The following is a 12,150-nucleotide window of genomic DNA, read 5'->3' as shown; positions in this document are numbered from 1 at the left end:
AGTCCACAACGAATGGTGAACTACGCTGCATCTCTCTCGTCCGTAACTCTGTGAGAAATAGAATCGCCCAGGCCTCCTCCGGGCACTGAGGCAGCACCTGTGCAGCTGTATCCAAGATAGTATGGGAGGCAAACGGTATTCACTGACAAACAATTTGTTAATACCCCCACTCACTACGCAGGTCACACACTCGACCCTATCTTCACCTCCAGCAAACATATCTCCTTCAGTCACACCACAGTTCTCCACTGGACGGACCACAGCTGCGTTCACTTTGTCTACAAAAAGACCACAACCCACAACCATCCTCAACCTACTCTGCGAAGAAACTGGAACAAAATCACCATCGATCAGATCTCATCGCTTCTTCAAAACCCCCCTGCCCACTCTTCGAACCCCAACCAAGCAGCCATTAACCTCACTCAATGGCTAACCAACAGCGCCGACAACCTAGCACCTTTGAAAAAACGTCAAAACAAAGTAGGCAGCAAAAACGCCCCCTGGTTCAACGATGATCTTAAGAAATCTAAGAAACTCTTGTCGCTCCCTTGAGAAGGCCTGGAAAAAAGACCCTAACACCAGCACCAGGGACGCCTTCAAAAACGCCACCCGCATACACCACCAACTGATCCGGACGACCAAGAAAGCCGCATTCAAAGACCGACTAGACAACAACGCCCACAACAGCAAGGAATTATTCAACATCGTCAAAGAGTTTACCAACCCTACTGCCAACTCCAACGACATCACTCCCTCTCAAACCCTTTGCGACTCCCTAGCTTCGTTCTTCCACGACAAAATCACAGACATCCACAACAGCTTCGACAACAAACCCGGAGACCAACCCACCCAACCTTCTGCCGTACCTTCACCCCCCTTGAACATCCTTAATAACTGGAACCCAATCTCCACTGAGGACACCATCCGCCTGATGAACTCCATCCACTCAGGATCCCCAACAGACCCATGCCCTCACCACATCTTCAACAAAGCAGACTCCATCATAGCACCACACCTCCGAGACGTCATCAACTGCTCCCTTAACTCCGCCACTTTCCCGAAAAGCTGGAAACACGCCGAACTCAGCGCCCTTCTGAAAAAACCCACAGCTGACCCCACCGAACTCAAAAACTACCGTCCCATCTCGCTCCTTCCATTCCCGGCCAAAGTCATCGAGAAAGCTGTCAACAACCAGCTCGCCGCCTTCCTCGAAACCAACAAATCCCTCGACTCCTCACAGTCCGGCTTCCGAGCCAAACACAGCACTGAGACCGCACTCATCGCAGCAACAGACGACATTCGAACTCTACTGGACAATGGAGACACAGTCGCCCTCATCCTCCTTGACCTCTCCGCAGCCTTCGACACAGTCTGTCATAGCACCCTGCTACAACGCCTCAGAAACATCGGAATCCAAGGAAAAGCACTGGAATGGATCACCTCGTTCCTTGCCGGAAGAACTCAGAGAGTCCGCCTCCCACCTTTCAAGTCAGAGGCCACTGAAGTCATTTGCGGCATACCACAAGGATCTTCACTCAGCCCCACCCTCTTCAACGTATACATGAGCCCCCTCGCGGCCATCGCACGCCAACACAACCTCAACATCATCTCCTACGCTGATGACACTCAACTGATCCTCTCACTCACCAAAGACCCTAACACCGCCAAAACCAACCTACATGAAGGAATGAAAGAAGTAGCCGAGTGGATGAAGCACAGCCGTCTGAAACTGAATTCAGACAAAACAGAAGTCCTTATCTTAGGTACCCCCCCTTCCGCCTGGGACGACTCTTGGTGGCCAGAGGCCCTTGGAAAAGCACCCATCCAGACGGACCACGCACGGAACCTGGGCGTCATCCTGGACTCCTCACTCTCGATGACCAGACAAGTCAACGCCGTTTCATCATCTTGCTTCAACATTCTTCGCATGCTCAAAAAAACATTTCGCTGGATTCCCACCGAAACTAGAAAAACGGTTACCCACGCACTGGTTACAAGCCGCCTGGACTACGGAAACACCCTATACGCCGGTACCACCGCAAAACTTCAGAAAAAACTCCAACGCATCCAGAACGCATCAGCCAGACTCATACTTGACATCCCACGTAAAGACCACATCTCTGATCACCTGAAAAACCTCCACTGGCTCCCCTTCAATAAGAGGATAACATTCCGCCTCCTAACCCACGCACACAAAGCACTTTACGAACTTGGACCCGAATGCCTTAACACACGACTTTCCTTCTACACCCCCTCCCGCCAGCTACGCTCTTCCAACCAAGCCCTTGCTGCTGTACCTCGCATCAACAAAACAACCATGGGAGGAAGATCCTTCTCCTACCTGGCAGCTAAAACCTGGAACTCACTTCCCATTCACCTTCGCCTCACTCAGAACCACCTAGCATTCAGAAAGCAACTTAAAACCTGGATATTCGACATGTAATTTCCCCAACCTTCTTCAAGCGCCTTGATACCCTCTGGTTATGTAGCGCGCTATATAAATTAATTGACTTGACTTGACTTGACCCCAATGCCAGGCTGGAGGGAAGAAAACATTCTCTTCCCAAAATGGACCAGCTTCTTGGATACCCTATCAGGGGGAGCAGAAGGCAATGCGCCTTTGAAAGATGAGGCTTGGACAACCAAGCTCTCAGGTGAAGGATGTTGCGTATACACTGGGTCGCTTGGAGCAGGGTGATCGTAGCAGGAACCCCTGTGCTGGGCCTGGACCAAGTGCCCGGAAGGACAACAGTGAGGGCTTTATTAAAGGCAAAAGAGAATAGGAGGTAGAAGCCGTAGGCTGAAGCACCTCTGTCAGGAGGTCAGTTGTGACTGCCACTGAAGGGAGTTCGAGGTCTAGGACCTCTACTGCCCTTCTCACAACCATTGTGTAGGATGCCCCCTCTTCCATATCCACAGTAGGGGAGTTAGCAAGCGTGTGTCAGGGGAAGTGTCCAACCGACTGGCCTCACCCAGGGGCATCTGGGGTCTTCAAGCTGGTCTGTTAAAGGGTCCAACGGCCCCTACCAGTCCTATTCACCACCTCTTGGTACAAAATCAGCACCGGGGACGAACACAGGGACAAAAGTCCCTTCCGGCGTCGGAACCGACGCCGATCGACGCCAGTCTGGCTCTCTTTCCAAGTCAGGGACGAGGTCAACACCGACTGGGGCACGGTTCGTGTCTGAGCGTTGAGGTGTAAAGACTGAGGTCGGTCTGGATCGGTTAACAGATCCACAGGGGCCCTCCCGAGCCTGGGAAGAAGCAGCCAGCATCGAAGACCTGGGGGTCCAACCGACTCCGCGGGGCCCTGAGGCACACCAGCTGGGCACGGCTGTCCAAAGATGAGGTACAAGCCCTTTTAAAACTGTCACAATTGGGCAGGAGATGCTCCGGCTCCCAGAAAAATGGAGAGGCACAGAGTCGTCTCGGGAAGAGGCTCCGGGATGGAGGCCTAGAGCGACAATGCTCTGTGTCCTAGGCCGACGGATGGGGTGAAGTCAAAGAACACCTATGCTCCTTCAAATTTTTCTTGTGCTTACCTGAACATCCCGAAGATTTTGAATGGGACGAAGAGTGTGGACTCCGCAACTGTTCTTGTGACCTTCCACTTGATTGAGATCGGGAGTTACGCGGAGCTGAGCGCCAGGCCTGCAACAGCTTTCCGGACTGCTCCTGCAAAGCTTTTGTATTCCTGGCCCGGCATTAGGAGCAAACCTTTGGGTCATGGTCATACTCCAAGAACCAGAGGCACACGAGGTGCTGATCCGTCATGGACATCATCTGTCAGGATTCGCAGGGCTTGAATTGAGTCCTACAAGGAGACATCTGAACGCCGCCAGGAGTCCAAGACTCAGAGAAAAACTTCGAGAAAAATTGTGGAAAAATGGTAGCGCGACCTGGCGGCACTATGAAGGTCCCAAGGCATCATTTCCGGCACGCACGAAGCATACTGACACCATTCTAATAACGCACAGGGGTACTTCTAATGAAAGTCTCTATCGGATTTCACTTGCTCATTTTTCTTTTATATCCAAAAGGAAGATAAATTCTCACCAGGGAAAATTTCTTTCCCACCATTTTATTGGAGGGGGAATCCTATCCCATCTTGGCAGCAGTTTTATTTTTGTCCCCGTCAGTTGTAAATTTCGGACGTTTACAGGAATGGCTTGAAGAGGAGTTGGTGAATACCGTTAAACATGTTAGTTTGTGGGTGAGTATAAACTCGTATGGCATTCTAGCCTTGGAACAACAACTTCTTGTCAAATTCCTGCCATTGTACGTAGGTTTGTTCCCAAAAAGTACCTCATGCCAGAAAACTCTTTGAAAAGTCCAAACCCAACCTTTGCACAAGTAAGCCAAGGGTTTATCCATAAAGACCTTGCAGAGTTCATTTTGATGTAAAATGAAAAAACGGTGATTGATCTAGCACTCAAAATGTAGTCAAGTGGAGATTGTCAGACTGCGTAATCTCATTGATCCTCAGCGGGAAATATAGGCTATGGAGCAGAAATGAAATCGGAGATGGTCTGCAGCAACATTTTCTTAAAAAGAATGTCTGCATAAAAGTACATTTGTCAGAGCAGTTCACAAGACTTTTTCTCAAAAACTAATGCAATTAATAGAGCAAGAGCTAAATTAGAACAATGATATATTCGCAAAAGTGCAGCCCTACTGAGATTAAAAGGATGGCCTGAACAGCGCACATTTGAAAATAAAACCTGTGACTATTTTAAGATTTATCATAAATATAAGCCTGGTATCTTCAGAGTCTGGTATAATTAGAAATGTTGGTCTTAAAACCCAGGATCTGACGGGATCTGAAAAGCCGAGAAGCACTGATCCCCAAAACAATAACAACAATTCCACAATGTACAACAGGCTTGGAGTGAGAATAGTGTGATGTCAGAACAAACAAAAGAAGGGGGAAGGAGAAAACTTTTCAGACCGAGATCCCTCACTAACCGTTTGGTGACATACTTAATCATTTGGGGTCCCTTCTCACACTAAGGTGTGGGCTATGACTCCCCAAAGGGCAGGAGCGGAGGGGTTTTCTCAAGATGAGCGGTGATGGAAGGTGAATGAGGGGCAGAATACAAAGAAAGCTTGACCTTGGTGAAGAATAAAATTATCTCCGGGGGTCCACTTAATTTTTATTGGGTGGCCTCAGGGATGGCGTTAAAAAGAGGACTGCGGATTAATCAAATATATCCCTCATAAGGGTCAACATGTTTCTGCCCTAAGCAGGTCCCATGTAGGTATCCCAGGGCATTCGTCAGGACCTCAGGGTTAAATAGTCACTCTGCAGGTGTGCGTATTTGTGAAAGAAAAATGTAATTGAAAACATATTCTGGCCACCACAGGATCAGAGTGGCCAGGTTGGTGACAACCAGTATTGTTCTGTGGGGGTAGTCTTCCTATTAAGGGGTGTGAAAAAATCGGCTCTCCAAGCTCTGGGCAGACCTCATAGTGCCCAACTTAGTTTGGATGGTGCACCTCCAACACGGACGTCCCGGCGAGAGTGAAGAGCTCGCACCCCTTAATAGGAAGACGAACCCCACAGAATCATACAGGTCGTCACCAAACTGGCACCTCTGATACTGTGGTGGCCAGTATATAGGTTTTCAATGTAATTTTTCTTTCACATAAGGTTAGGATCACATTTTCTGAATGTAGCCGATGCTGAAATTGTTGTGAAAAGTATTATTAAATCAATTGGGACTATTAGCTTTTGATTATCAGCTGTCCTTAGTTTTCAACCAGCCTCAAAGAATATCCAACCATTATAAAGAATAATGAATATCCCTGGACGTGGAACCAAATATTTGCATACACTTTTTTTCACTTAAATTCTTGTAAAGATCATGCAAATCATTTCAGGGTACCTTTTATCAAATCTTTTGCTTCCGGGGACACATTTCTCCATGCTTCACCTTCAAAGGAAAAATCTCCCTTTTTAATGTTCTTCATTATTTCTTCTGCACTGGTACAGGTCAAGCTTTTCTCAAGGCACTGGAAAGGTACCTGTCCTGACAGCATTGTGTACTGTCAAAAGTAACAACAATAGGTTTGTTTTTGAACATTCGAGTATATTCTTGTTCTCCTCACACCATACTATCAAATTAATAAAGTAACAAAGTTTCCCTTTTTTATCCACTCATACCCCTGGCCAATGCTTATCTCCAATCTCAGATTTCTCCTTTATTTCCGAATCTAGCATTCTCTCACCTTCAACTCTCAATGTCCCTCTTATTTCTATCCCTTTAAAGCTCTGAAGTCTACATTCTATCTTAATATGTCACCTATCTCCACCTCTGCCATTCACTAATCAAAATCTGAATATGTCCTCGTTATCTTCATTTCTGTTCTTTTCTAACCTTTAAGACTCCCAATTTTCTGCTGATCTCTATCCTTCCTGTATTCTCAGCTCACTCATTTGTTTTGTATCTCACTCTTTTAGAGGCTTCTCGCCCGTCTGCCACCTGTGTCTGCCTTTTTACGTTAATGTCCTTTATTTTTTGTGTTCCTTGCACACATCTCCATTCCTGCTCAGTCTCTGCACACCCTTTTTACCTGTTAATAAAACTTACTGTGGCGCTATAGCTTATATATTACAGTTCCGTGGGGTTGTCCAAGCAGCGCTACTTGGACAACCCCATGGAGCATAATATATTATATATTTATATATGAGTCTACCCCACTAACTTCTCGCTACCAATATTCCTAACATTCTCCACCCTTTATCTAAATCACAATTTCTTGTCATTGTGTCTTTTCCCTATTGTGTTTTCAGTTAGTTCTGTATTAGTTCCTTTCTCTTTATGCATTTTCCTTGTTTAAATGTTTTCTCTCTTTTAGTCCTGTCCTCTTCGATTCACTTTATTTCTATTTAATATATTTCTGTAATTTTACTCTCAATTTATTTCTCCTCTTTTTCTTTCTGTCCGACCCGGCTACTGTTTTTTCTTCACCTTAATTTTGTTTCTTTGGTATTCAATCTTTATTTTGTTCCATCTGCTCCCACTGTTTTCCTTATCCATTCTATTTCTCCCCTTTCACTTCTTATCACTTTGTTTTTCTTTCCTTTGTTATTTTCCTATTTGTTTTCTTTTCTTCCTCCATTTTAGGCCTGTCCCGTTAGCTTTAGTAGTATGCAAGGCTACTCAATCAGAAAAATACATAGATACACATACATTAGAGTGGCAAAATGTTTCCTGTTCACATGTGCTTATTCACCTGAAACCATAAGATCTTCAGTTCGGGGGCAGGTGGGATATTCGTTTTCTCTTTTGCCCTTACTCCTTTTACAGCTCTCCTTTCATGGCTGCCTTTTATGTTATTTTTCTTTCAAAGTGCTTAATAACTCTCAAGACTGAGTTACCTGGAACATTATTTTTAACAAATTAATTGAAAGCATAAGTAGCCATGTTAAGAAGGCGGCATATTTTGTTTATTTACTTTAATCTTTTCACTTATCTTACATATGCTTGCAAAACAAACATTTATGAAAACATTCATCACAAGCATCAAAGCTTGACAAGTTCAAACCTATTAGGTTAGGCACTGCTGGGTTTTAGGTGAAGGCTGCCAGACAGCTCAAGTCCTGATTGTGAAATATGTATTTTGGGCTTACAAGATCATAGAGGAGCTTGCATCCTACCCATTGCTTCCTGTTGGTTGGTTTTACTGTCACTTTCATTTGTTTGCTTTTTATTCGATGGCTTTCCTTTTCCATCTTGGGCTTGTCCCTTCAATGAGGCTTAGCTGCTTTACCATCTCTTTGTTGGCCAGCTTCTACAGTTCTTCAGCTTGCTTTTAGACACCTACTTTTGTCTTTCATCTAAAGCACTCCACAAGAGATCATGAATATTCTAGTTGTCTCCCTAACAGGCTTCTCTTCTTCACACTGCTTTCTCTAATCTGTTGCTTCTTTCCGTCCGTGATGCGTTTGTTGTCGGGTGCTTCCCTCATCTACATTACTTTCTCGCCATTGCTATTTTACTACCTCCCAGCTCCACATTTCTATCTTCCAGGCCCATTTGTTTTTTTCTCCCAGCTCAAGTTATTCTCCTTCTTGCCCATCTGCTTTTCTTCCCCATCACAATCTGTACTGCTTCCATCCCACCCCCACTTACTATCGCGTATTTTCTTCCTTTTATCTTCAGATCAGTAGATGGAAAAAACAACTGTCATTTTATAGGTGCGCATGCATGGTGCGTGCACTTACAATAAACCGTGGGTGGCCGCTTCACAGGGTGCTTTTTCTTTAGCCATGCTACACAGCAACATGGGTGCTGTACAGCATCGCTAAAGACCACTTGTTAAAACAGTAGGTCCCAAAGGCACAATCCATTGGCGTTGCCAATTTTTGTTCTTTATTATTTTAATCGTTGGACTTCATTGGTCACTGTGTCAGACTTATTTGCTTTCCTGCAGGCCAGTCAAACCTATTCAGTTCTCCTGAATATTTTATGTGTCTCTGCTAGAAGGCATGATGGGGTGAGATAAAAGATGAGAGACAATGTGCAGAGTTGCTCACTGATTGATAAACTTAATGTGTTAAATTCAGGGAGGACCTGTACCCTCCCAAATCCCTGATCAAGAATGGCTCAGGAAATATTTGACGGAACATGACCTAGCCGCGCATTAAATGACAAAAGTAAATATTGAAAAGGGCTTTTTATATAAATGTAGGATTCCTTACCTTTCAGACATAGTTTGCAATAAAACCATACATATCTTTGCAATGATTGTGAATTATAAATAATACGCAAACAGATAAAGATGTATTGTTATTTCTGTACAAATGAGTTTTTAGGGTATGTAACTCACCAAGATGACTCCTAAGCTCCAAAGATCACATGACTCATCATAGCCGCTGTGACTCAAGAGTTCTGGAGCTGCATAATGAAGGGTAAAGCAAGGAGTCTTAAGTGGCTGGTTATCCTGTGGTTTTAATCGTGCAAAACCAAAATCTATTATTTTTATTTGTGAATTGTCATTTTCATCTGTGAACAGCAAATTCTGAAAGAGAAAACAGAAGCAGCGCAAGATAAATTAACAAAATGGCAGGATTTAGAATGAATGACTTTTATACAGACAAATAACCAGTGGGGAAGACTAGATTACAAATAGCAAGTCTCAAAACAAATACCTCACTCACAGTAACCAGAAGTCACTGGGCTTTTTTTTTTCACTACTGATAAAATTCAAGTGGGCATGGCTGTATTTCAGGTCCCCTAATGTGTGTGGGTGATCATTCAAACACTTGTGTAGGGACATATGTAGAAAGCTGTATGACTGATTTCTTAGGATTGGAAACCTTGTTTATTCACCTCTTTGGGAAGAGTTTATGGTCACAAGTTTTGATGTTGTGAGACTGAAAAGAGGTGAAAGTGATCCCTGGTTAGAGGAAATATTGCGACAGTCAGTCAGTCAATAAACTTTCTTCGGTTTTTATGTGCAAAACCATAAAAGTTACACAAATATAATACATAAAAATAGTGCAAATATTAACAATTTAAAAAGGGAAAACCCAAGCTCCATTATTATACAGAAAAATCATCTGAAATCTTGTCATAATTGATATACTTCTACGTGTCCATAAAGTGCCTAGATTTCAAGGATGCTTTTAAAAACCCAACGATAAAAATAATACAATCATCCTTCAGCAGTTGAAGATACATGAGTGCTGGTCTGACTTGATTAAAACTCAATTTCTTTAAAATCGGAACTAAAAATTGCCTCCTGGGGACATCATACAATCTACAGAAATAGAGGAAGTGCATCAGGTCCTGAGGAGACTTACTGTCGCAGCCACAGGCCGGTAGCACTTGACCTCTTGAAGCCCCCTTAGGTCTTGCCAACAGTAAGTGAAAAAGATTTAACCGGGTCCTTGTTAGAAGAAATTTTTCATGCGATGTCAAGGATCCCATAAGATATGGTTCTATTAGGGGCGTTGATTTAAGAAGATATGCCCGGACACTCGGTTTCCAGGCCTCTCGATCTGCACATCGTCGGTTCAAAAAAGCTACCTTAGTGAGTTCAACGTCCTTTTTTCAATAACATCTGGCTTGAAAAATAAATCACCCCTCCCAATCCACTCAAATCCTCTTTTAATGTAATTTAGCCAGGCAATACGTGACATGTTATCTAAGAACAAACATTCTTTTATAATCAGTTTAGTAAGGTTTAAATCATAGTTAAGCCAACACTTTAACCAGAAAGTCAAGGGGCGCAGAGCAAGAGTGTCACATAGGTATGAGACCCCTAACTCCTCATGTACTGCCATATTTGAGGTTCCTTTCGGGAAACATAATAATCTTTTTAGGAGCCCATTTCCCACTATCTGGAAGGGTTCTATTGCAGAGTGTCCCCAAATCTCACTGCCGTAGCTTGCTATGGCTAAGCTTTTTGCTTGGTACACTTGTAGCATGGCTCCAGTCGGTTTCTTCCCCACTTTAGAGGCAAAATTAAAAATAGCTGCATTAACCCGGATCAGATACCCTTTTTTTCTCTGGATTTGGGGCTCCCATTTAAGTTGATCATCAAATAACACCCCTAGATAGGAAAAAACACTTGTACGCGGAATCTTATCATTGCCAGTTCTGAATTGAACACTCTTTTTTGTATGTTTCCCCACTTTTATAACATAGGACTTCTAGTTATTGATGGCCAAGTCCCGTTCTGACATGAAACCTGAGGATGCAGTTAAAAGGGTTTGTAAACTCAGTTCAGTTCTAGATAATAGGACGGCATCATCCGCGTAAAGCAAAATGGGGATGCCCCGCCGTCCTACATAAGCAAAGTCAGCTCCAGTTGCCCTCAGCACACTTTCTAATTCATTAATATACAAGTTAAATAAAAAAGGCGCAAGAATGCAGCCTTGCCTTACTCCCTTCTTAATCTCAAAGTCCCTTGTTACCTTCAGGTCTTGTGTGAATCTCACATTGGCTTTGGTCAATGAGTGCAGGTCCTCAACAAAATTAACAATGCTGTCTTGCACCCCCATTGCCCTCATGGGCTGCCACAACCTTGCCCTATTTACGCAATCAAAGGCGGATGACAGATCCATTAAGGCAAGGTGGATGGTTCCAGGACGAGCGAAGATGTATTTGTTCAAAACCATATATAAATTAAGACCCTGGGCAACGGTGGAATGCCCTGGCCAAACACTGTACTGGATATCCGTCATAATCCGATTATCGTCTGCCCAGGTATTTAGTCACTGTAAGAGTACCCTAACCACCACTTTGACCACTGAGTCAATAAGTGAAATTGGTCTATAGCAGTGGGTACTACTTCTATCACCCTTTTTAAAGACATGGTCTATGGTTGAGAAAGCCCAGGACTGAGGACACCCATTTTTTGCTGCAGCATTAAAAAGTGACGTAAGAACCAGGGTCCAGAACGAGGGGTCTGACTTGAATAAATCAGGAGGGATCCCATCTGGACCTGGGGCTTTATTGATAGTAAGTCCCAGGATTCCGTCCATGATTTTGCTCCTGTAAAATCTTAACACAGCAACCTCGCTGCTACGGGATTCTCTATGGGTAGGCTCCAGCGGGTGGTCAAACATGGTTTTAAAATGAAGTACCCACTCCTCCTCAGTGATATGTGCTTCCAGGCCACCCCCCACCTTCTTTATCAAACAGGGGCCCATTCACGACACTCCAGAACCTTGCGCTATTCCTCAGGATACTGGAATCAATTAACTCCTTCCAAGCATCATCCTTCAAGGCACCCTTTTGTTTAGCAAGAGCTAGTTTATAATCCCGGCGGCATTCACTGACCTCAGATTGTACTCTAGGTTTGACCGTGAAAGCTTCCCTCAGCCGCTTAGCTAATTTGGAGCAGTGGGAGTCAAACCATCTTGGGCCATGTGGGGCAGTACCTCTGGCTGGAGCACTTAATAAATTGCCCACTTTTTGTACTATTTTCTCGTATGCTTCAAGGATCTCATTAGGGGGGGACCTCTCGGATGTGCATAATAACAGTTCATGGGTGCAGGATGATTTCACATTATCGTAAAAACTGCCGGGAGATACCTGGGACCATTTTAATCTACGCTTGCCATCCGTCTGTTTCAGGATACCTCTTTTAGAGGCCTCTACAATTTTTGTCGAGATTGGACCAGACAGGTGAACTGTT

At 44.2% G+C, this 12,150-nt stretch overlaps 1 protein-coding gene across 5 annotated transcripts in view; it reads right to left on the bottom strand.

The window, feature by feature from the left end:
* RPS6KA5 (ribosomal protein S6 kinase A5) overlaps positions 1 to 12,150 on the bottom strand; it is a 658,611-nt gene that overhangs the window by 36,968 nt on the left and 609,493 nt on the right. For all 5 annotated transcript variants that reach the window (XM_086937662.1, XM_086937664.1, XM_086937661.1 and 2 more), the window contains 2 exons: positions 8,833 to 9,024; positions 5,886 to 6,045 (listed from right to left, as the gene is read on the bottom strand). In XM_086937662.1, the coding sequence (XP_086793788.1) occupies positions 5,886 to 6,045; positions 8,833 to 9,024 (352 nt within the window). The remainder of the gene's footprint in view (positions 1 to 5,885; positions 6,046 to 8,832; positions 9,025 to 12,150) is intronic.

This window comes from Lissotriton vulgaris, chromosome 9, assembly GCF_964263255.1.
Source record: "Lissotriton vulgaris chromosome 9, aLisVul1.2, whole genome shotgun sequence".
NCBI lineage: Eukaryota > Metazoa > Chordata > Amphibia > Caudata > Salamandridae > Lissotriton > Lissotriton vulgaris.
The sequence above is the reverse complement of the archived record's forward strand: the minus strand, read 5'-3'. Positions and strand labels throughout refer to the sequence as shown.